At 43.5% G+C, this 25634-nt stretch overlaps 2 protein-coding genes and 1 long non-coding RNA gene across 7 annotated transcripts in view; 2 read left to right on the forward strand and 1 right to left on the reverse strand.

Moving 5' to 3' along the window:
• The window catches only part of LOC116381108 (RNA exonuclease 4-like), a 1582-nt gene extending 1530 nt beyond the window's left edge, over positions 1-52 (forward strand). Inside the window, exon 5 of the mRNA XM_031842949.1 lies at positions 32-52. Within this exon, the coding sequence (XP_031698809.1) occupies positions 32-52 (21 nt within the window). The remainder of the gene's footprint in view (positions 1-31) is intronic.
• Positions 53-57: 5 nt separating this feature from the next.
• Positions 58-9473, reverse strand: LOC116381775 (uncharacterized). Of its 2 annotated transcripts, XR_004212679.1 has the most exons (3): positions 8917-9434; positions 2953-3004; positions 58-2780 (listed from the first exon to the last, which is right to left on the reverse strand). It is a non-coding gene; the product is annotated as an uncharacterized LOC116381775 (long non-coding RNA). The 2 variants fall into 2 exon arrangements; XR_004212678.1 differs by having other exon boundaries at positions 2953-9473.
• The window catches only part of LOC116381771 (potassium voltage-gated channel subfamily C member 1-like), a 44841-nt gene continuing 22216 nt past the window's right edge, over positions 3010-25634 (forward strand). For 3 of the 4 annotated variants that reach the window (XM_031844183.1, XM_031844185.1, XM_031844184.1), the window contains exons 1-2: positions 3010-3610; positions 11059-11747. In XM_031844183.1, the coding sequence (XP_031700043.1) occupies positions 3562-3610; positions 11059-11747 (738 nt within the window). In that variant the 5' untranslated portion in view covers positions 3010-3561. The remainder of the gene's footprint in view (positions 3611-11058; positions 11748-25634) is intronic. The other variant, XM_031844186.1, reaches the window with a different exon arrangement.

Here is a 25634-nt window from a genome sequence, read left to right on the forward strand (position 1 = left end):
AGTAATCAAACACACAGATTATGACCTTCAGAAAAATGAGGCATTACTCTAGAGAACTTCAAAAAACATGATTTTATTTCTCAGAAATTGTAAGCCAGCCAGTGTTACAATAATCTTTCATCCATTGCTCCATGTAACCTCTTGCTGCCTGTATGGCTCCATAATGTGATGGCTCACAGGCGAAAAGAACAGAACATGTCAATTCAATCACAGATTGATGGCAAATGCTATTTTAAAATGAGTGAGCTCGAAACATCATCCACGTCGTCTGGCAATACCGCTTTCTTTCGTGCCTTCTGAAATGGTTTTCCAGGTCTGTATGTTTTGAGTCTGGAAGAACATTGTGAAGTTGTGTCCCAAAACTGCAGACCACCCCTAAAAAAAATCCTATTTAATTAATTTGTCTGTTATACACAGTGGGATGTACTAATAAAACGATGGTCTCAGTAAGGTTTTGGTTTCATTTTTTCGAGTAATTATGTCTTTTAATTTTAAAATGAATCAGGTAATTAATACTGCTCAACAGTGCATAACGTAATGAAGCTGCAAGCGCACGGCTCTGGAGGTTTGTAGCGTCTCTTCACAGACTAGCTTTCTGGACTGCAGTGCTGAACGTAACATTGTTCCAGGACTGCATTTAACAAATCTTGTGATGAGTTTGGAGGCATTACTGCTGTTGCTAGCATTGCACTTGATTCATAATTTAATAAGATGACGCTTACAGTCTTCCATCCTACTGCACATTGTCTCAAAAGTAGTTAGAATCAATATTCACCTTTGTTGTGGGTTTTAAACGTGCAGCAGATAATCAGCAGCTCTGCAAACTCTGATTTGTGCATCTTGTATCAAAATCTATTTTGTATCCCTGTGCAACTAGCTTCCACTGAACGTTTTTCATTTCTGAGCACAGGAAGCATGCGGTGGGCACTGTTTTTCCTTTCTGTTTACCATACAGTACAGTCCCCACATAGTAGATTAACAGCAATTACAGTATTATGGTAGTGTTGCTGTGTGTTGTTCCTTGCAATCCTTTTTCATTTGTACAATATACACTATACAGTATATCTACCCATACAATAACAATGATCACATTTGCAGGAAATGATGGTGAACCCAGAGGCTGAGGACATCCTCTCATTTTTCTCTGTCAGTGCTTGAGAATATTCTCCTGACCACACAAAGTCTTCTCAGGTCTGCTGCTCACTACTTCCTTATGCATGAGCTGCGCCATGCTGCCGCCGCCGCCGAGAGACTAACTGTAGATGTGTAATGCTCACTCTTAGGACGAACAAAGTTGAACATTCAGTATTTATGCTGGCTGATGAAGAAACACTGTCAGCTACTTTCTGTGGACGATTTCCTTCTGCATTTGTTCTGGTCTTTTGACTCTGAGGGTGAACTCGCTCTTGGTGTGACGCAGAAAGTGTTGCATTTGAATATTCCGATGTTGCACTTTAATTTCATTCTTTAGCTGGTGCATTTTAGTAGCGCGGTTCTATGGACGGCAATGTCAGTCGGTGGTTCCACTGCTTTGCATCGTGCTGAAATATCTCAACAACAATGGGATTGATAGTGAGGGCCTTTTGTTCAGACATTGATGTTCCACAGAGGATAAACCCTAATGACTTTGGTGATCTGCTGAATTTTCCTCTAGTCACCACTGTGCATAAGTAGCATTATAGAGCCAAACATGTAATCTTGTGGCATAGTTTACAAAAAAAATGGAAAAAAGAGGGCGACTGTATTTGTGCACATATTAAGAATTCTCAATTTCTTTCACTTTTCAACATTCAACAGCTCCTTTTTTAACTTTGTTTGATCTACCAACACACACTCTCCCAGCTGACACAATTACCAATGTGTATGTGTCAAAATTATTGAAAGATATGGTTGACTAAAGAAATAAAGTGCTTTTTGAGTAATAACGGCAGTGGCTCTGTGTTTAGCACTGTAACCTCACAGCAGTTAGAAGCCTGACCTCTATCTTGGTGGAGTTTGTTCACTTGGTTTTCCTCCAGTGTCAACACATGCAAGTTAGGTGGTTTGAAAACTCTGTAGATCTGAATGTTGCTTGTATTCGCCTCAACTTCAGAACAATAAAAAGGGTATAAGACTTATTTACAAACAGCCCTTTTGCATCTTTAAATTCTTAGTTCAAAAGTGACGTACTCTCCTTTTTTCTTTACTCATCACTTTTCTGTCCGCTCTTTGCTCTTGGAAGAACATTTCGTGATCAAGGAAAATGCTACAGGCACCTATAAGCAATAGCCTTTTGCCTTTTTACAACTGTTGTATTTTTTATGAGGCTGTGTTGCTCTTCACCCTGAGTTTCCTGTCGATGAGTGCATCAGCAACATTGCTGATCATGTACTTCCACTATGGCTCAGACCTACGGCTCCTGCAAACACATTGATTTTTATATTTCTCATAGTCTCATATGATCTGGTATTGTTTATGCAGTATTTTGTTTCAGGAATGTTACTGAAATAGTGACATTTTTTAAATATACAACAAATTCCTTAATGTTTGTTGAGAGCAAAGAGTGCCTTCGGAGCAAAGATAACTTCATCAAAACAGTGTCTCTTCCTCTTCTTTGTCTTATTATTATTATTATTATTATTAATATTATTGGACTTTTTACTCCACTCTCACTATCATATAACTCACCTGCTCCTCTGCTATACCACATGACTGCTGATGTCAGGCAAAGTCAAGGCTGGGAACCTGTAGACAAAATGGTGCGTCCGTCCAGCAGAGTGAGCATGTGTGGTCTGTGTAGCCTAAGTGGGGAAGAAAGAAGGGGGGGACAACCACATAAACCACATAAACAGTTGATTAAAAACAACAACAACACAGTCTTTCCTGGTATAGCCCTGGTGTGTGTATTTTTTTTTATAGCACATGTCTTTATGAAGTTCATCAGCCATATGAGAAATTAGCCTCCGTACTCACCGGGGTCCTCCCACTCCTCTGTCTTGTTCTCTAATCCGCCCACATGTATCGTCTGAGGGAGAAAAAAATAGTGCAGAAGGTGACGCTCCTCCAAAGGAACAGAGAGAGGCACAGAGAGGGAAAGGCAAAGAGAGAGGTGTCTACAGGCTGCATCTCCATTGAAACATTTGCCAGGGGGAGACAGAGGAAGAGCTGAATGGTAGCTACACCCTGCGCCTGGAAGCGTAGAGACACTGTAACAAACGCTGTCAATTGTTTTTTTTTTGGCAATAACAAAGAGGTGGGAGAGGGGTCTCTGAAATCGAAGGAAATAGCAAAACAAAGAAGAAGCCAGTATTCAGGGGGACTTCTGCTTCATTTCATCCGAAAGACTCATCCCTTTTCCATCATCAGCATGACCATAAGCTATAGCCTAAGTCACATTCGGCAATAACGGTGTCAAAACGAGATTTTCAGCAACAGACGCGCGCAATCATATTCTGATTCATTATAATCGGGGGAGAAAAGAAACAACTGAATGCCTGCAAAAAAAAAACTGGATACTCTCTGAAATCATAAGAAAGAGCGATCTAACAAAGAAAACTACGTTTTGATTGATCTTTAGCCTTGATGTGCACGTTTCTGCACGCTCTCGAAACGCAACCTGAACCAAAAGCAAGTAAGTATTAACCGTGTCTGTGTATATGTCTGTATCTTGGTGGCTTTATTCTGCGTTTATCGTCTGTTAGCAGGTCATTTACTGGCCGGCTCTAATGGGGGGCGGGGGGCGTCTAGCCTACATTCAACAAGTATCGTTATATCCACAATAACTGCGATTTGTTGTTCTTCTGTTGCCTGTTTGTGTTTTGATCAATATCCGGAGAAATCAGAATGTGTGAACATTTTTCAAATTGGACTCGTACACCTCTTCACTGTGTTTTTGTTATTATTTCTAGCTGCTATAATACAAAGAAAACTCTACTTTTACGCTGTCAGATTTGATTAATCCACTGAAACAAACCGCTTCAAAATAATTCATTTTATAAACATTTCTCATTGCACAAATGGTGGGTGTTTCCTCATCTACATCATTGTCTGTCTGCGTGAGCAACTGTTTCCATGTGTGTATTGCTTTGTGCATTTGTGTGCATGCATTTGATTTACTTGCATGTGCCTTCAGTGTTTGTGTGCGTGTGTGTGCGTGTGTGTGCGTGTGCATCTGTGCAGCGTGGCAGCACTGTGCTAAGTGTCAAGGCCTGAAATGGAGGTTTGATAAAGGAGCCATAGGAGGAGGGTGAGAGGGCTGACACACAAACACACACGTGAGAGAGGGCGAGGAGAAGAAGGTGCGAGGAGGAGATGAATGGAGCAGAACCACAGCAAGGACATAGCATCACTGAGATCCAGGAAGTCTATGGGGGCAGTTGAATGTCTAGACGTGGTCTTCTTCCCCATACAACCCCCCCGCCATGACATCACCATTCCACTGCATTACACATAATGTCTGTAGTTTCATAACGCCTCTTCTTCCTTCACTTTCCAGCGCATGCCTCGCTTTTTCTGCCAACTGGCTCCAGCGTGCTCTTCCCCTGATGGGAACTCTCTTCTTCCATTTGCTCTCTCACTGCTTTCCCCCCTCCTCAATCCTGCATTATGAATCTACAGCTGGCGCTATTTTTAGATCGAGGGTAACCCAGAAAACACCCTTTTGATTTTAGCAAAAAGCTATAAAAAAAAAAAAAAAAAAGCCTCCCCACCAGAGACAGTGGCGCCCTGTCAGTGGATGTGATCGGTAGAGTAGTGATGGGGCTCGAAAGGAGGACGCTGCTGTTTAAGCAACGGGGGGGAATGAATCTATTTTGAGGCTGTGATTGAATTACGCTTCTGCCGTGTCTTGGGTTTGTGTGTGTTCTCTCCTCTGACCCTTCCTCTCTCCTTGGCCGCAATAGTTTCTCTGTCATCACACGTCTTCGAATCAGAGAACTCTCCCTCTGTCCTTCAACTAATTCCTTACCTGACTCTGCTTTTAAACCTTCTGTTTTACATCGGTGACCTTGAGGCTCACCTCCAGGCTCACCTTCCATTCCCTCTCGTCTCCTTTCTTGTCTACATTTCCTTTTGTTTTATTTCTTCACATTCAAAGCCAACTTCTCTCCCTCCTGTTGAGAGTCTTATCTGTGACTACCCCTCCTCTTTGTCTAATCGCTGGCTAGTTCACAGGTCAGGGGTCAGTGCAGTAATACTTCTCCCATCATCCCGTTTGTCTGTCTGGCCCTCTGAACCACATCACTGCGCTGCTGGATCATAATGGTCATAATCATGTAGTAAGGGCAGCATCCTTAATTAGGAGCAGACAGGTTTAAATGACTTAAGAGACAGTCGGGAGGTGTTGAGGTTAAAGCTATTTGCTCCTGATGTAAATTCTCTAAGAACCACATTTTAAATACTACGGGATAGCTCAGATTCATCCAGGTCCAAAAATATCTTTCCTTCCCGACATGAAACACTATCCCATTGCTCTTTTTTTTTTTTTTTTTGCCTGCACTCTGTTTCAGGATTTTTCTGACCTCTCCTACACCACTCACTGCCCCTTGAAGGGAACTCTAGAACTCCTCAATCTTTACCTGCACCCTGTCTCCTCCTGTCACCAGTGAAGTCTCACCCAGTGGGCATATCTATCCCAGAAATCTCAACATGTGTCCTCCTGTGGGCAGAAATGATTTAGTCATGGACACTTGCTGGGCTTTCAGAGCTCTATTACAGGCTTCATTTCTGCAGGTCTATTCCTGAAACTGGCCTTATGTATTAATCATCCCCAGCCAGCTAAAAGGAGCAAACCAGGAGCACATGATTCTTTTTTTTTTCTCAAAAAAAGAAAGTGGCTGGAAGTTACCATAGCAAGTTCCTCAGAGGGCTGGGGGTGATTGAGCAGTATGCACAAGTGCTGCAGTATGTGTGGATTGGTCAGCCCCTGGAGATTTCCACGTGGAGTAGAGGAACTGCCATTTCCTTTCTGCTTGCTTAATTGATTGGCTATTTAATTCATGTTCTGGGAATTGGCCACCGGTGAGCTTTATTGAAAGAAATGCCTTGTTTTTTCTCTCCTCTGTGTACATCAGCTGTCTCAAAGCTACTGGGTCATTGTGTGGCCTTGTTCTCTGTTTTTTCCTGCATACGCACCTTGTTTTTTTTTTTGCTCTCCATCCATTCATGACAATCATCTCATTTTCATTCTTATTCATTCATTCCACCTATACCTCTCACCACTATCCTCACACTCACGCACACACCTATCTGGCTCCTACCCTCCTGCCAGAATCAGAGTTACACCATGAGGTGCAATGACAATTGGAGAGGGGAGAGGACACTGTGGTGTGACACCGCACTAAAAGGGGAGGTGACCGCAGTGCTTTCACCGCGCTGCAGTGCCTCGCTTTCTCCTGTTGGGGTCTCCTCAACACCGGGGAGTGTGAGAGAGAGGAGAGGAGAGTGAGATAAGGTTGAGATGAGGGGGAGAGGAATGAGGAAAGGAGGGAGGTGATATGGGGGAACAGCGTGAAGCCTTGTGGTTACATCCTTGATGAGGTAGCGGGTGGGAAAAAAATGGCTGCGCACCAGAAACACATACGTAATTCTTGCTATCGCTCTTTCACACACACACACACACACACACACACACACACACACACACACACACACACACACACACACACACACACATTCATACGTTAAACACTTGCCTGCAAAGCCCTCATTTTCCCCAATGGTACATTTGCCATTTAGCTCAACTTTGTGTCTGTTTTACATCCCTACACGTTATCCTTCCTCTCCTCCTCTTTAATCATCAATGTTTCCATTCCTCTTCTTAGTATTGCAGACCATTTCTAACCCCCCCCCCCCCCCGACTCCTCCTACACCTTTACATCCATTCAGGTGCTATCCTGCGCCACTGCAAGGTCTTTTTTTGTCCTCTCTGTCTCTTGCCCCACCTTTTTTCTCTCCCCTGTTTCATTTCCCCCCAGACTGCTCATTTCCCCTTCTCTCCTGCCTTACACTTCCCCCCTACTCTCTCTATCCTTTTCTCACCTTAACTGTCCTACATACCTTCTTCTCTCCTCCATCTTATCTCCCTCTCCATATCTCCCACCCCACTCCCCCTCTGTGATTCGTAACGTTTTTTTGCTTTTTCTGCCAACTGCTGGGTCTGTTCCGCATAGTCAGCACTCCTCAAAATTCCTCCCTTGCCTCCTCTTTCTGTCTCTCCCTCTCCCTCTAGCGTGCGCTCTCCTCCCCTCCCCCCGGTTACTGCTGCTGGTACTTCACAGTCAATGCATCCTATAATCCCGAGCTCCCTCCCCCTCTTGCTGCAGTGTTTCTGCTAATATATATTAGCGTCAGTGCAGCCGTCGTGCGCAAGCCGTGTGCACGCTCTTTCTATCCCCCAGCCCTGTTCTCTCTATCTATCTGTCCACTGCAGAGCTCCTCTCCTCTCTCTAAACGTTCAGAATGAATGAGCCTCATTTCGCCCTCAACATGCTTTTCTTAGCCCGTTTGTTGCAGCCAGGTGAGTGTGTGTATGTATGCGTCTCCCTCCCTCCCCTCTCCTCTCCCCTCCTTCTCACTACCTCTCCTCTCGTGTATATGCAGTGGTGAGGCAGTAGTAGCAGGGTGGCGCAGGACATGGTGGCCAAGGCAGGAAATGCTGCAGGGGAGAGAAAGAGAGCTGGTGGTGGAGATTGTTCCTCCTCTCTGCACACCCCCCTCCCCTCTTCCCACTTCTCCCTCAGTTTTTAGCCTCTTCCTCATTCTTCATTCCTTTCTGCATTCCTTATCAGCTCTGTGCTTTCTCCACTGGATCTACACCCCCTGTTCAGCTTCTTTAGCTTCAGTCCCCCCTCCATACCTCTCCTCCTCATGTTTTCCCCACTCCTCTCTCTGGTTGTTGTTTTTTTGCGCAATTGCACTGCTGTCAATGATTAAAGTGCTGAGGCAGGCTCTTAAAAACTGAAACTGTGGACATTTTCCTGAAATGCAACTACAGAGCATTGAACTCACTTGCTTTGAGCTCATCAAGATCAGTAATCAGATATGTAGCTCATCACAGTTACTTTAACTTAAACTTCTCACAAATTCTAGTTCTCAGGAAAGGTAGAGGAACCTAACAGCGCCCTTTCCAAATGAACCTCTAATTAGTTTTTATGAAAGAATACATAGGTACATTTAAAAAATCAGTAAGCTCATCACACATGACTCAGAGGGAACAAAAAGGCATCTACCCGCAGTTACAGAGTTGTGGCTGTCCGTGTATAAAACATTGAGCAGTTCACAAATAAGCTACAGCTGCCTATGAAGTAGAAGTAAGGGGCGCAGGGGCACTACAAAGTGAAACCAGAAAAAAACTCATCCAATGAATGAAAGTTCCACAGTGAGATAATAGAAGTTGCTTCTTGAAAGTTTAGTATCCCGTAAGAGGAGAGTTTGTCCCAGAGAGAGAGAGTAAGAAAGCGCCACTGTCCATGGTGCTGAAATATAATCCATCCCACAACACCAGCGGTCCCTGCTGGAAAGCCCCACAGGAAGATGTTTTTACTCTCTGACTGCCTGACCTCACTTCCAAGTTGTTCAGTTTTAGATTTTATTGCCTCTCATTACTTCCTTATTAAATTCAAATAGTCCTAATTTATTAGTTTGTAGTTGGAGAAATACAGAAAACTACTTCTGCAGAATGATGCAGTACTCTGAAACTCATGAGTGCAGAATATTTTTTTGTCAAGCAAGCATATTTGATGCTCCTGCGGAAAACACAGTGAATACTACTGGATATTTTAGATAAAGTAGAGGTTTCAGGCTTCAGTGTCTTGATTTTTCTGCATATACAATACGTACATTTTTGTTAGCTGTGCACAGTATGAAATATTTGTGCTTTAATGTCTCTGAATTCTGACTGCATACCCATGCAATAGCCTTGGCCTTAGTAGATCTTACCTGAGTGTTGTTAAGTCCAGGAGTTTCAAAAATGAAAAAAAAAAGAAAATTTTTGCACCAAAAAAATAAATAAATCTGACAAAATAAAGAAACGTAATGTCAATATAAGATCTGAAAGAGAATAGGGAGACGGCAAACTTTTCCTGAACAAAAAGTTGTTTCTTCAGATAAGAAGTAGTAAAGTGAGTAAACACCAACAACAAGTAAGAAAGACTGCAGTGAAAGGACATGAAAGGAAGCAAAAGTCTGAGGGAAAAGAGGAAGATTGATTTGACCCAAAGTGAAGGAAGCTTACTTTGGTAAAGGGAACGAATGGGACAGCAGTATGAGTGAAGCGAAATGGCAGACAAATGCAGAGTAAAATGCAGTAAAGAAGGGGGGAGAAAGAGAAGAAGAAAAGAATGGCAGAAGGGCTATGAATGGGAAAAGGACCAGGGTTGTGAGAGGAGGAAGAGGAGAGAGAAATGAAGCCTTGATTCTCCTCCTTCAATGAAATGTGATTCCTTTATGCGGAAGATGAGAGCGAGCGAGGAAGAGAAAGTGAGGGAGAGAGAGTAGTAGGAGGGAGAGGGGGAGGGCCAGTGAGAGCTCACAGGAGAGGAGGGGGGAGGAGGAGAGTGGTGCATTTCTTTGAATAGAGAAAAAGGTTAACAACATAGATGCTGCGCATGTATGGGCTTTCTTGCTGTGAATGCGTGTCTTTTCTGAAGCACCATGAGCCCCCCAGGATGGCAACGCAGATCAAATAATTTGACCTCGGGAGAAGAGAGAGAGAGAGAGAGAGAGAGAGAGAGAGAGAGAGAGAGAGAGAGAGAGAATAACTGTGGCTTTTTACTGCAGCAGAATTCATTCACTTTTATAGTGCACTCTCCTTTTCGCTGCTCTTCCCCCCTCCGACACTCTCTCTTCAGCCCCCTTCCTCCATCAATAGGGGGAGAGACAATATTACACCTGCTGTTCCCTGAGTGTACTGCATTCACTTTCTTTCCCTCCACATCTCCCCCTCTCTCTCTCTATCTCTCTCTCTCTCTCTCTTTTCGTCCTCATCTTCGGGTCTTTGTCTGAGCCTGCCTTGTTTTCCTGATTTTCCCGCTTTTTCGATCCTTCCATTAAAAATCTGATTTATGGCCTCCCCCCAACCTCCCTCTCTCTCGCCCTCTACCTCTTCTCGATCTACATGTCTTTACACACACACACACACACACACACACACACACACACACACACACACACACACACACACACACACACACGCAGTGCATGGGAGAAGTGGCAGAGAGAGCATTGACATAATTGTGCATCGCATGAATCTCAGTGCGGTTGGAGGGGGCTGCAGCAGTGTGTGTAGCACGCACATAGGCTGATTGAGGAGATCTAACATTAGTACGGACACCGCACTCTCGGGAGGCAATTAACACCTACACACACACACACACGCACACACACACACACACACACACACGGTGCTGCGCCACCTTACGTCAGTCAGGGATTCTTGGGAAAGGGGGAAAATAAGCAGGGTGAAGGATATCCACGTCTCCCCACTTCCTCCCATCTTTCTGTCACTGTTTTCTCCGAACACATCTTTGGGTGCTCGGAAGCAGGGTTGCTGCATGTGGGGAGGGGATTGGGATGGGGAGGGGGGTGCTCAAGCTTCGCAGTGGCCTAATAAGGGAGTGGATTTGAATGTACACTGACATGAGCATTGACCATATCAATGCCACAGTGATGGCTGGAAAAACTGTACAGCAGAGAGCATAAGGGATGGGACCCTGGCAGTCACATCGCAATAGCTGAAAATACCTTATTATCACTGTGGTGTCAACAACCAGCCTGTGAGGATGCTGACCCATGAATGTGCTCACCTGCTGTCATATGATGCACTGATAAGTAGAAGGATCGTTGTGCTCCAGGATGCTGTGTTAAAAACAACTTCGCCACCCCTTGTTTCCCCAGCTCCCCCCTCTCAGTCACTGCACCTGCACAAGGTCGTTCTGTGCCCTTCCACCAGCTGATTATCAAGTGAATAATTGCACATACAGCTGGCTTCAGCGCGAGACTCTTATTCGTATTGCAATGTTGATAATCCACATCTATTTCTCCCTTCTTCTAAAATTTCTGCCCCTTTTTCTCCCTCCGCAGACTCCTCAGACTCCTCCCTCCTCCTCCCTTCGGTTTCTCTCATCCTCTCCCTCCCCCCCCGGTCCTCTATGCTCAGTTCGGTGTGTGTATCCTCTTTCAAAGGGCGCAAGGGTGGGAACAAGTCGTCCAACAAAGCATGTTACAGCGCAGACATGACTTGTCCGTCGGAAAGCGAGAAAATCGTGATAAACTGCGGAGGGGTGCGGCATGAGACCTACCGGAGCACCCTAAAAACGTTGCCTGGCACCCGCTTATCGTGGCTCACCGAGGCGGACGCGTTCAGCAACTTCGACTACGACCCCAAATTAGACGAGTTCTTCTTCGATAGACACCCGTCAGTGTTTTCCTTCATCCTCAACTATTACCGCACTGGGAAGTTGCACTGTCCCAACGATGTGTGCGGTCCCCTGTTTGAAGAGGAGCTGGCTTTCTGGGGTATCGATGAGACGGACGTGGAGGCGTGTTGCTGGATGAATTACCGGCAGCACCGGGATGCGGAGGAGGCATTGGACAGCTTCGAGAATCCAGAACCAGACGCACCGGACGACGAACCGGCGCTGGGCGGTGCGGATGGGGACTTGAAAAGACTGTGCATGCAAGAGGACGCGAGGAAAGCGGGCTGGTGGAAAACCTGGCAGCCCCGAATATGGGCACTGTTTGAAGACCCATATTCCTCCAAATATGCCCGGGTGAGTTACGTCTCTCCTGGAGGGACCAACTTGTTTATGTGCTGTTGCATATTCTGCCTCATGATGTCTCACAGCTTGAGTCATGATAAGTTTTTGAAACTTTTTTTTTTTTTTAAATGTTCTGTCCACATTATCATTGAAACCAGTCCGTCAAAATTAACTGCAGGCTGACTGTCGGTCCCTGACAGGATAGCTTGCATTAAATAGCAGGATATAGAGCTATACTGGTATTGAATAATTAATGCTGATAGCATAGGGAAAATGGAAAATGGTATGGGAGCTATATTTATTGGTAGATAGGTATAGATTGTACAACAACCAAAGGTTTTGTCAAACGCAACACATCCATGTCTTATACTTGATATATTACATATTTCAGACCAGCTGGATTCACACCGAATACCGTTTTATTGCTATCACAATTCCTATCGTTGTATCCTGCTACTTGAGAAGGTTTAATACATACCTGTCTCTAAACGTGGCACCCGCTGCGCCTCCTGCATCCAAACGCCCTCATTAGGTCACATTTGTCCGTTTACGATGCACATCAATGCGCCGTATTTCATAGTCTTATTTATTGTAGCACTGCGCTGCTCATACGACGCCGATTCGTCAGTGTTGAAGTGCATGTCTTTCCCCACATATGCCCTTGGTACTACAGTCTGCTGGGTTGTTTTTTGCCAGTCCCAACCCCTCTCCCTGAATGCTACATGGCTTTTACGCACGGGCTTTATGCTGTTACGCACAACTCGCTCCTATTTTGGAATACCCTTTATTGTTTTCGTGTAAATACTTCATGATGTATATCTTAAAAGCAAACGTTTGACAGCATTTGATCACACAGGTGTACGAGTAACAAGTACTCCTCACTGTGTTTTTGATCTGTGGTACATGGAAACAGTTACAGTGGGCTTGTGGTTCTTTTTTTCTCAGACCCTCCAGTTACAAATGGAACCAGCTGCTTGATCACAGCTGCTTTGATTTGTGTTTTAGTGATTTAGTTTGATCACCCCTGTCTTGCACCCTGTCTAGTACTATTTAGCTGTTATGAGGGTGTGTGAGGACCATTGGATACTGTGGATGCATGCCCACTGTAGGTGCACATGCAAAACCAGACGGTCAGCTGAGACCTGCAGTGGCCAATTCATGCCATCACGCTGAAAATAGCTTTTGAAAAAAACATCTTAAAATACAAATCACTGCACACTCAGCAATACATACTGTATCTATAATCACTGATGAAGACAATCGCTGCACACACAGGCTGCTACTCTCTATTCCCAAACACACACATACACACACACACCCCAGGTGTAGATCTACATACCTGGATTCAGTATCCTCCGAAGGAAGAGTAAAGTGTTGGGCTGTGACAGGCTGATCCGCCTCTCTGGACTTGGGATCAGGCAGGAAGGGCTTCTCTAAGTGTCACTCTCATCCCGATTGGATTGATTTCTCACTATCCCACCCATCTTTTCCTCTACTCAATGTAACAAAACAGCACATAGTGGTGTGATTCTTTGCAGAATATCCAAGTGTTGCATGAGAGGGAGATAGCTTCAGGGTTTGGATTTTCAAATTAAATAATGACAGGAGCAAGGCAAAAAAAAAGGTGCTTGACATGTTTCTGGAAAAATAAATGGATTTGGTGCTGAATTCTAAATGATCATTCAGCACGAAGAGGCATCATTTGCAGCATTGCCATACCTTGGATTCAAGCTACTGTACCTGCTGCCTTGCCGCTAGAATGCTGTATATTATGTAATGATCAGTTTTACACCACATCCTCTGGTTACAGTGGCCAAGAGCTCATGAATCATACAAAAACATCCAATGAGTGTAATGGTTGCAGATAGTGGTGTTTGTGACGGCACGTTGGGGTTATGCAGGGTAGGTGCAGGTAGTAGGTGGGATTCATTTCAATGGCTGCAGCTCTTTTTGTGGGTGAACACAGCCCTGTTTCTCTCTGTAGGTCTAATCTGATCAAGCGCTATACGTCAAACAGCGTTGTGACCCAGATCACTTGTTTTTTTTTCCACCCTCGCTCTTTCTGAAAGCATTATGTCCAACGTGGCAGAACCTCTTGGTCTTTTCGGTCCTGTGGGATGCAAATTATATGTGGAGAGAAAAAAACGGAGAGATGGAGAGAGGCTAGGACAGAGGGAAAAAAAAACGAGATGCTGATGTGGAAATACAATGAGACAGATGAGAGAGAGAAACGGAGAGAGGAAGCGGGAGACGAGAGGAAATAAAGGGAGGCAGAAGCAGAGACGTTACTCTAATGATTTAAGGGGTTTTTGTTTGCATGGCTGTAGCACATCAGCAATCAATGTTTTGATCAGAGCGTTTCGACACGCATGCGGGGCTTTTTTCTTAAAAAAAAAAAAAAATCCCCACCTCCTCCGCTCATGATCATCTGAAGCTCGATCGGGGATCTACCGTAGCAGCACACACATGTACAAACACACATATGCTGGTGTCTGTGCTGGCTTTTCTGCTGCAGTAGACACGGGAGAGAGGAGGGGGAGCACTGGAGGAAGAGAAAAGAGGTGGAGTGGGAGTGAGAGGGATAGACGGAGCGAGGGAAATGGAGAAGGGGTGAGATAGTGGAGGAAAATATAGAGGGTATTGTGATAAACAGGGAGGAGGTGACACCCACAGGGAGAAAGACGTTGTATGATGGGGGTGGGGACCCTTGTCTTAGCATCTTCGATTATCTGTGAAGGCTTGAGCTATCCAATCTTCCTACCCAGCCCTCCTGCCTGCCTATTGATTGATAATTAATTGATTATCTTCTCTTTTGTCTATTTTTAAAGCCATTTTCTCTTCCTCTATCACCTCCTAAAATCTGAGAATGCTCACAAAGACTAATGCTTGAATGGTAACACAACCGTTAACACATTGACAAAATGTGTGGATGTATATGTTTCTGTTTGATGAGGTGGTATACAATATGATTTGCGACTGATTTCTTATTGATCTGTGCTCGGTTGACAAAGATCTTGCAGTGCAGCCAAGACGACATAGAGCTGTTCTATGATGTTTGACAGATTTTGATCTACTATCTTACTGTGTTAAAGTATAGTCTGCCTTAATGACAATGATCCTAATCGAATATCCAAGGATCCATCATTATTGACGGTGGTTATTGTGTTGTATGTTTTTTGTCATTGAAGGTAATCTAATTTGATGTAATCACTTGACACTGTCTTGTCAAACGAAGTTAGAAGTTAGAAAAATGAAATGGTACAATTACTGAAAGGAATATATAGAAATTTTGGATATGTCAGGTGTTACAAGTTAAATAAGCATAAGTAAACAAAAAAAATCTTTAAGTGAGCGTTGACCAGTCAATATTGGACATCACAAGTCTGAATGATGGAGGTAAAGCTGAGTAAATGCTGCACACATTAATACAGTGTCATTTCTCGCACAACGGAAAAAATGAGATGCTGAATTTTCTAAAAGCTATTTGTTTTTTTAAAGTATTTTGCCAAACTTATCTTAATCCATTGCTGATTATCTGTATGGTGCCCTATACTGTCGCGCCACTGTCCCACAGGTTTAGCAGTTTTGGTCACTTCCAGTTTCGCATCAGAAGTGCACGGTTGTCTTTCTCAGCAATCTCCTGACAAAGCACCATTTGTAGCTCAGCATGTACAAGATGCCCCTTTGCCCCCCCCTGTGCCTGTATTTGGTTCATTTTCGGGGGAGCAGCACTGTGTCCGGAGCCCCCCTGTCCCTGAAGGTCATGTCTTAAGGTTCATTGTTTTCTGTCCTTTTTCCACAGTGCTCGAGCTCACCATGCTGTCACAAACACAAATGTGACTGCCGTTGTGCCGGATGGCCTAAGAACATGTTGTCTCTGGGTAGAAAACCACTGTGGGGGAGAGAAAATAGAAAAGAAGATGTATTGATAGGCATCAGTGTATATAGATATGATGTTGGGTGGAAAAGGAATTGGCCTATAGGCAGGGTTTCGGTGATGTTTCCATCTTTGTCTGGGAAATTGTGATACATTTTTAGGGGAGTTCATGAGACAGAGAAGATGAGTTCTGTGTGGGGTTGGAAATACAAAAGTAAAGTTTTTACTTCTCCAACTTGCCATTTAAAACACCTGTGTTTAAAGCATGATTTTGCTATTAATCATTATCAGACTCATTTATGCTAGGACACTTCTAATTTCAAATAGTCTTGTGACTAATTGTGTTTGCCCCAGAGCCACGTACAGAACCTCCCGACTCTAGTCAGAGCTTCATGGGAACTGTGGGGAAGGTGACAGCAACCCTGGACTCTACCTTGCCGTATTCCTGCGTTACTTTTTCTGTTTACCCATTAAGCTCAGCTTTGGCAGCGTCCCGGTGTTCGCAATGATGTGAAATCGAGATGATGGTGCTCTTTTGTAAACTGAAAGGTCTTTAGCGCGTTGAATTGAACTTTTACTTTCAGCGGTGGGGTTTGGTATTCGTGCTTCCGAGCTGTTTCCATTGAAACCCTGACCCCGCTGAAAGGCCTATTTACCACTTCCAGTCTGGTGCCTCTCCCCGTGGGCTGCATCTGAGAATAGCAAAGAGAGGAAACGGAGGCCTTAATTTCATTCGCTGGTGGCAAATCTGTTCCTCCATTACTGATGAGAGGATGAGACTATGTACTTGTATAACCATTTAGTGCATAAGAAAAGACGGAGGGAGATATTCTTAAGTGCTCACCAAGTTTATTAAGGTAAACTGTTTTCCTCAAGCAGTAGCTGCTGGCAAGGGCGTGATAATTAGTCAACCTGCCTCTCCTGTGCCTCCAATTGGTAAATGTATCGTGTTCTGTTTCAATTTTCCCTGACAATGTTTTGTACCGCAGGCCTTCTCATGTTGTGTTTGCATCCTCGGAAGTCACAGTCCCTCTGTTTGTAACTTGAGCACTGTCTGTTGGCGATACTTTACTGGATAGACGCTTGATGTCTCATAACAGGGGCAGAGACATGATCTCTGTTTTAAATAAGTGGGAAGCACTTTAAAGTGGTAAAAACAGAAAAACTGCAGTGTTTGCTCTAGGATTTTTTTATCCAGCAGCAAGGCTTTAAATTGCGTCGCCAGAAGATATTTAGTGCGTCTGCTGACACGAGAAGGACTTTAGACACACATTTGTACACAGGTGTAGTTGTCGAACAGTTCAATATTTTGGGACATACATATAATCACATTCTTGCTGAGAGTTAAATGTGAGGATTATAGCACTTCTACGTCTGTGCGGTAAATGTAGCAACCGGTTAGCTTAGGTTAGCACGAAGACTGGAAACAGGGTAACAGCCAGCCTAGCTTTTTGGAGAAAAAAAAGGGAATTTGCCATTTCTATGTGCCAGACTTTGGCACGGACGAGTAACTTCCTGAAGTCTCCTGGTTGCCAGGCAACTGCTCAGAGGCAAGAAATTGTTCGGCACATGACCCATCCGCAAATTGTAATTTTTCCACTTAGGTTTTCTCTACCGATTAAATAAACAAGATATAAAGTTTTAATTAGCAAGCTTTAAAAGTGCTGGTAAACGGATTTTGTTGTCCTTGAACAGAGCTGAACCAGCTGGCTGCTGGCTCCAGCTTCATATTCACTGTACAGACACGAGAGTGGTATCGATCCTCTCATCTAACTCTTGGCAAGAAAGTTTATTTTCCAAAATGTCAACCTACTGCTTTAACCATCACGTTACATTTAAGACAGAAGCATTTAACATGCTGTGTGATTATGTTGCAAAAAAATTGCTTTCTCATCACTCCAAATACCTTTCTTCTTCTCGTTTGGACCTCCTCAGCCATTTCCTCCTCCTCCTCTGCCTCAGACCATTTAGCCATGCAAGAGTTAAGTGCTGAATCGGCACTACACACCACTGTACTGACCTTGTGGCAAACCCTGGACATGTGCTCTTACGCTCTCGAATAGAAATGACTTCCGGACACCGGCAGTGGTGGAGAGCTCACACGGTGCCAGAGCCGATTACAGTGGTGGGAATTCGAATTCTCTAAATGGGGCAAATCTTGTCAAATCACACGAGAGAGCAGTGTATTGTGTACTACAGTTGCACAGACCGCCACACACATAGTATATGTAAACAAATAAGTAGACAGTGCGCTCACACTCACAGAGAAAAACAACACTTATTTGCGTGCTGAATCAAAAGTCCTTTCGCTGCATAAAGATCGTCAATTATTCATGAGCAATAGAACAGCACATGCTGTAACTAAAGAGAGACTTAATGTGGTACAGAAACACATTTACCCACTTCCATTACAACATGCATCTCACATTTGACCCCCTCGAACACCCGGCTGAACATAAATCACTCTCGGAGGCCCCACCTTTACACACTGGCCCATGCTCTGTAAGTGTAGCTGCCCATAAACCATCCAGCTGAGCGTCCACCACTTACAGCACACAGATAAATCACTTAATTTGACACGCCTCCACATGTAACTCTGCAGATCACTCTCACACATGCCAATGTCCCAAATGCATGCCTTTTACAAATACATAGATCAACAGACTGGATGGAAAATAGCTGACAGATATTTCAAAAGAGCGTTCCAATCACTCATCATTTTAAGAGCTGAAAACTAATTTACATTTTCATTATTTATTGTCCTGTAGGTCTTTTTTTTTAAATCCTGAAACAAAAAAATGCAACTTTCCAGAGTCAAAGGCATTATTAGATAGAGAAAAATAGAAAATCCACAGATTTGAGAAGTTAGAATCAGCAAATAATTTGGTACTTTTGAGTTAAATGATTAATTAACTATCAAAATTCCTAATTTATCTTCTGTTAATCAATTGATCAACTAATTGTTTCAGTACTAATGATACAATCATGCAATTAAATAACTTAAGAGAATAATGGTGGCTGACTATTTGGGGATTTTTTGTTCATGTTAGAAAAGCACGAACTTAATCTGCAAGCACCCCAGGGCAGATCATTTCTTATTAACGATGAATCTGTGGATTATTTTCTCGATTAATCAATTAACACATGAACGTCAGACAGTTGTGAAAAATGGCTATCATGAAGTTGACGTCATCAAATTGCTAGTTTTGTCCGACAAACAGTTGAATCTTAAACATATGCAGTTTACTATCGCACAAGAAAAAGAAAAGCAGCGAACCCTGATAATTAAAAATCTTAATCTAGGGAACGTTTGGCGTTTATGTTTGAAAAAGCACTACTTTAGCTCTACTGATGACAAGTTTCCTGATTCAGCATTTAGTCTATCGTTGGCCATGGTGTCGTTCCACAATGGCACTTAAACAGTCAAACTGCATCCCTGCTCATTCCCTTGGAAAATGACATTGGAGGGCGTCACTGGGACAATTCCTGTGTGACCATCTGCTTCCTCGTGATTGTCCCTTCTGTCCAAGTGGCAGCGGAGTGGAGGCAGAGCGAATGACTACTTTAAATAGAAATGTGATCTAGAGAAGTGTTTAAGAGTCTGATTCAGGAGTGGAATTGGACGGAGGTGTATCAGAATGTCGTGTTTTTTATAGATTATTTTCTCAAATTTAGGCGTTTATATTCTTTTGTTTACCTCTATGAGTAGCACGACATAGAAAGGTTTACAGCTAGTGATCTTGTTCACCAAAAAGGCCTTTGTGCATGTCCCATTTCATTTTCAGTTTTATGATGGACCTATGAAGTTCGTTATGGATAGTTACTGAAGCACAGAGGGAGAAAGGGCAGAGGGAGAAAGGACAGAGGGGGTTGAGAAACAGCGGAGGAGGAGGCATAAAGGCAGTCGGTCATCACAGCTATTAGAACAGGGAGAGCTGTGGCAAACTTGCGTTACATGTCTCGAACAATACAAGGATGGAGAAAGGGGTGAGGAAGGGAGAAGAAAAGGAGGATCAGTTGAGAAAGAGGGGGAGGGGGAGGACAAATGCGCATGCTGCAATCCGGAGTGAATACAAAGCAGATGAGAGGGAACGGACACGTGTACAGTTCACTCACCTCCACACGATGTTTGTTTGTCTTCAGAATGGTTTCACATAATTGCAGGGAATTAAATGGAGGGGACCTGAACGCTAGAGCAGATACAACACTGTGTGTGTGTGTGTGTGTGTGTAGGAGAGCTTACCGATTCAACTGTGTCAAGGAGTTGAGTCATTCAGGGAATGTCTCAAACAGAAGTCTGTGTTGTGATTTAAATTTTACTAGGATCGCTTCCAAGAGCACTGACCTCAGAGAGTCAGTGTTTTCAGAAATAAAATATACGCGAGGATTACCCCGAGCAGAAGCTAATTATATCTTGAAGTTCAGTGCCACCTCCCTCCAAACCTCAGTCGCTCCTCCTCCTTCATCTCCTCCTGTATTCGGGTGTTTGATGAGCCTGCCGCGCACATGTTTTGCACATATACAAACATGCAACACATAAAAACCATCCCGTGGCGGGATTCCTGTTGCGTCCCTCCTCTCAGCCATCTACTTCTACCAGTCCCACACATTTCCTCACCTCTACTGCCCTTCATTATCCCGCAGAGTCCCGTGTTGGATGCTGGCTGACCCCTAGCAAGGGCTGACAATCTTCTGCTTTAACTGCCTGTCCTGGCTCGGACTGCATTGTGTCGATTGCATTTCCCTTGAGGCGAGACACGGCTGCAGTTCTTCTGGGACAGGAAAAGGGGAAGAGTTGCTCTCAAGAATTTGACATCTTCTCTGATATTACTTTCTGTCTATTGTCGGTCTGGTATTATCAGCTGTCATAGATCCCCTCTTTGAAACAAGCTGAGGAGCTATTAGATCTGTGCACCTTGAAATATTCTGCAATGATGGAACTAACACAGCCAAAATGTCTGTCATGTTATTGCATGTACAAAAAGGGAGGTTTTTGCAACAATGCAACTGGTATAGCACTGAAATGATCACTCAATCAATAACTGATTATCTATCCATTGTTTAGGCAATTCAAGTATAAATATTGTAGTACTACATTTACCTGAGAGAGAAATGTTAATGGTTTCGTTGCAGATTCAGATTTGACACAAAAACATTTAAGATATGATGCATTAATATTAATATAATAACTATCCAGCATCATCTTAGAATTGAAAGCTCCGCCTTTAACAGACATTAAGTCAATTTAAAAAGATTGTGCTAATAATGCTAACTTAAACTTAACTGAACATTTGAATGCAGACCTTCTATTGTGCAATATTAATATTTTTACTATTAATAGTAAATAGTTTTACTCTGCACACATTTACTTTGTCTACCACTGCCAAAACCCACATTCCCAGTTAGAGAAAGGGTGAAAAATAAAGCAAGACAGTGTTTGCCTGGGGGGGGGGGATGCCATGCTGAGCTGCAGAGCCTGAAGCTTCGCTGTTTGCTTGTTTATTTAAAGTGTATTAATATTGAACGTGCCACGTGTCAAAATTGCACTGAATCCTACAAAAGCGCTCCATGGGGTCCCCAGCGATGCACTCGCCAAGTGTGAAGTAGATCGGAATAATGGTTCCAGAGATCTGCGAAGGACAGACAGACAGACAGACAGACAGACAGTCTTTGCTTTATAGTTAGATTGTGAAGTCAATGCCTTTAATACCTGCAATAACGTTTTTTTGATGACTTGGGTGAAGCAGAAACAACACAGCATTGATATATTATTAGCTTTTAAGTCAATATAACAACAAACCGCTTAGCAAACAGCTGCGTATTTACAGTACACATACGGAGCGACATCATCATGGAAGTCCAATACCCGCTTTGTTTTCAGCTCTGGTTTTGTTCTCTTGAGGGAAATATCTGGCTCCTCTCTGCTTAATGCTCCACTATGTTCACCAGCTGTTCACTAACTTTGTGTGTGCACCGTTAAGGGCTGAGCAGATAAACATACAGCGAGTTTATCAGAGCTATTTCAGCTAAATACAACGCTATGAGAGCGGTGAGAATGAAGCAAAACAGTAAAGGTGCAGGCTGTAAAAAAACAAAACAATTAGCTGAAAGAAGCTAAAACACTCTTTTGAGCAGAGGGGACCTCTGAGCGCAGGTAATAATTTTCAAACCCCTTTCACATACAACTGTTGATCGATAGAAATTCAGCTGCTTTAAATTCATTAACTAATGATGATCATTGGTCATCCTTTTTTTAACATTTCACTAAATGACGATTCAGATTAATTGAAGTAGATAAGGGCAGTCAGTGGCTTTCCATGTGGTATCAACTGTATTTTGAAGACTTAATGTAAAATGACGGTCTGAATACTGTAACTATGGTTAACATAGACATGTTTCATGAGCCACGCCATAAGATCTTAAACTCACATGAGGAAGCCTTGAGGTAAAGGGTCATAAACGGCTAAAAGCCAAAGTTATCCATAATTCAATGCATGAAAAAGAAAATGAAAGACTCTCTCTCTTTCCTCTCAGTTTTGCTGCTTGTCCATCTCACACACCATGTCACTTAAAGGAACCCTCTTTTGATCTTGTTCAGGAGTGTTTGACTATTAGGTTGACTGTAATATTAGGATTTATTTTTCATAATCTTAGCCTAAACTATCAAAACCTTCAATTAATCCACTCAGAATATAACGGTGATAATGACAACAGTGATGATGGTGGTAAAAATGAAGGCTATTCCTGTAACCCACCCAAGGTTACACTCGCACTGCACGCTAAGTGGCTACTTTGGAAGTCTCCGAGTGATGGCTGCAGCCATTCACCTAAGATAATAGATTCATCACCTGATCCGAGTCCAACCCAGTGCACGGGTTGCCCTTCAGCAGAACGTTCTGTATTTCTTTTCAATGTTCATTTTTCATGCCTCATTCAGGTGCAGATTTCACATCATCCTGCAACATCTTCTTATCATTGCTGCAGTGGTCGCCCATTTGCTTTGCCCTCTGGGAAAGACTCCACATGCTCATTCTTACCGGGCGCTGTTTGTCACACTAATGCTGATCAAACATCGCCGTCAGTGCACACGGAACAAAAGCAAAATCCTGTATTTGTCTTTATATCTCCGTCAAGGTCACTCACCCTTGCCCTCACACATGCTAATCTTTCATCGATCAATCAGCAGCCGGTCTGAATGATCGCGGTTCTGCTCTCGCTCCTCTGCATTCAGCCCTTTATGCCAGCTGTGTGAGCAGTATTTGGCTTCGTCCTGTCCTTGGTGCCTGAAAGCAGAGGCTAACGCAGTGGTTGTCATGGTGACAGAGAGCCAGGCAGGGCTGTGGTGATACTGTAATGATAAAGCTCTTCTGGATGGTGCCGCAGTAAACACAGCGCCGCTCGGGTCCCGTTAAAGAAGAGCGCACCGTCGTGCATGCAAAACGCCCGTAGTGCTAATATCAGCTCCGACAATCTCCCCTTGGTTATGTCACTTACATTGATGCTCTCCCAACACCTCCTCCTTTCTTCTTCTCTGTCTCTTTATTGCACTTTCACTGTCCGATGCCCTGCTCTATCCCCTTGATTGGTGAGATTCACGTCATTGTCTTCTCTCCTCCGCTTGTCCTTTCATCTCCTCTCCCTCCATTCCTTCACTCTCTCTTCTTCATTCATCCATCGAAACACAATCAACGTTCTATCATCAACTTCCTTTTTACGGTTGCTCTCTCTCTCTCTCTCTCTCTCTCTCTCTCTCTTTCTCCCCTCTCTCTCAGAGGCTCTCTCTCATTTGCTTCACTCTCTTTCTCTCTCCATCTCTGACTCCCGCCCTTTTAAATTTATGTTGATGATCTTTCCAAATCTAATTTCAGAGTCTAGAGAGCGAGGGAGACTCTATTGGGCCTTGAATGTCACTGGACGGCAGGTGTCACACATAGTAGCTTTAATGTCGGGGATTCAACGCATTGAGCTTCACACAAACATTACAGTGGGCCTCTGACTCATACATTCAGAGCATGTCGTCCAGACCAGAACACGCACATACCTTCATGTTGCAGCGAGGAGAGGGATGGAGGGAGAGAACAGACACAAAGTGCCACGAGATGAATAAGTGTGAAGTGACAGATTGCTACTCCTCCTTTTATCATCTTCCTCCACCTCTTTCTTTCTCTCTGTCTCTCCACTGATCCCTCTCCATCACCTCAATGCAGTGCTCATGTAGTTACCACTCACTATCTGCGATCAGCAAGTGTGCAAACACACCTCCTGTGCCCATAGGTTGTTTGTCTCTCTCACATTGTGAGTCATGCCCACACACACACACACACACACACACACACACACACACTTGTGCCAGCCACTTACGCCAACAGATGTAAACACAAGCACATACAGTATACACACAGACGCAGCCACACCTGATGTGTGGCGTTAGGTGCATTTTAAGCAGTGGGGGTCTTCTCTATCACACAGCAGATCTCTGCTTGACATGCTGCTGCATATTTAAAAAGGACAGGCCGCTGTGATGGATTGATCAATATTGATTTGATGTGTAATCCACTGTGCTCTGCCATCTTGAACTACTGTATCATTTAATTACTGAAACCCCGAATGGACCTTTGTTTCAATATTGTATTGTGGCTTTTAACTACGTGGTCAAATTAATAACGGCACAGTACTGGAGGTAAAAGCTGCACTTACCATGGTTAATGTTTATCACAATCTAGGTTTAATTTGTGCCCTTCTTAGATCTGCATGTATTGGTGTCATTGGTGAGTCTAGCTTTTCTGCCAGAGAAAAACGCTATATCGACACTGACACAATAAAAACAGTTCACGCAGCTCCACGAAAAATTGGGAATCACTTCTCGCTCTGCTTATAAATCCCTGAGGACCGTCTGGTTCTGTCTTTCGTCCGGTGTCTTCAGCCTAAACACCAGTGACCCGGGTAAAGGCTGCGTGTGATCTCTTTTTAAAAGAGGCTGGACAGAATTTTGCGCAAGCTCTATACATTTTTAATTATAATACAGGTATGGGTGGCCTTTTTGAGCAACATGATGTGATTGTTCGACTTCAGAACAAAACATTTGAAATAATTTCCATCCCAGAAAACTCAGGAAACTACAGGATTACCTAACTGACTGCCTATTGTGCCTATTGTGCCTATTGTGCCTATTCTGTCTTTTCTCTCCATGCTCAGGTCTGGCTCTGGATTGAAATACAGATGTGTTATTTCCTGTGTGTATAAGATTTCCCACCCGACACCAGAGTTTAATATAGAGAAAGAGGGTGAATCTGCAGATCTGGAGAGGCTTTGCAGTGGCATCACAACTCTCTGGTGTCTGTTCTCAGACTATACCGGCTAGACAGAAAAAGCGTGCTTAGAAAATATTGCCTCAGTGTGACAGTTAATTCAGGAATGTCTGAGTGAAGAAATAATTGTTGAAGGCTAATTGTTTGGAAATGAATAGTTGAATCCTAGATTTTGTATATATTATTTACATTTTGAGCAGATTTGTTTCTTGTCTTTAATTCCATATAGGCACAGAACTCCCTCTGTCCCTTAGGTTGACCGAAGTCACTTTTATGACTAAGGCCTGTCATTTACTATTAGCCTTTAATCTCCTGACATCTTGCCCTCTTTTTCTTTTCTTTTCGTTTCATCTCACTCTTACTTTGATTTCCTTTGTCCTTTCTGTCCTCTTCTTTGTCTTTTTTAAAAGTCCTGTTTGCATGACAGTCACATTAAGATCATCAGAACAGTGATCTACTTTAGGTTATCTTTGCAAAACGGGATACTTTCCTCTTGTTTTTTTATTTGTGTTTTCCTACGCATGGACCCACATCGTCTGGTCTCCCTCTCACCTGTCCGCCTCCCCCTTTGTTTCCACCTGTGTAGGCTAAATAGACAATATGATGTTACTGTAGTTTTGCCACTTGTGTACATGTGTTTGTACATGTCTTAAAAGCACTGCAGCATAAAAAAAACTGACTTTGATGACAAGTCTCACACTTCTAATCATCCTC

The sequence above is a fragment of the Anarrhichthys ocellatus genome, unplaced genomic scaffold (genome assembly GCF_004355925.1).
Source record: "Anarrhichthys ocellatus isolate YVR2014 unplaced genomic scaffold, GSC_Weel_1.0 scaffold4, whole genome shotgun sequence".
NCBI lineage: Eukaryota > Metazoa > Chordata > Actinopteri > Perciformes > Anarhichadidae > Anarrhichthys > Anarrhichthys ocellatus.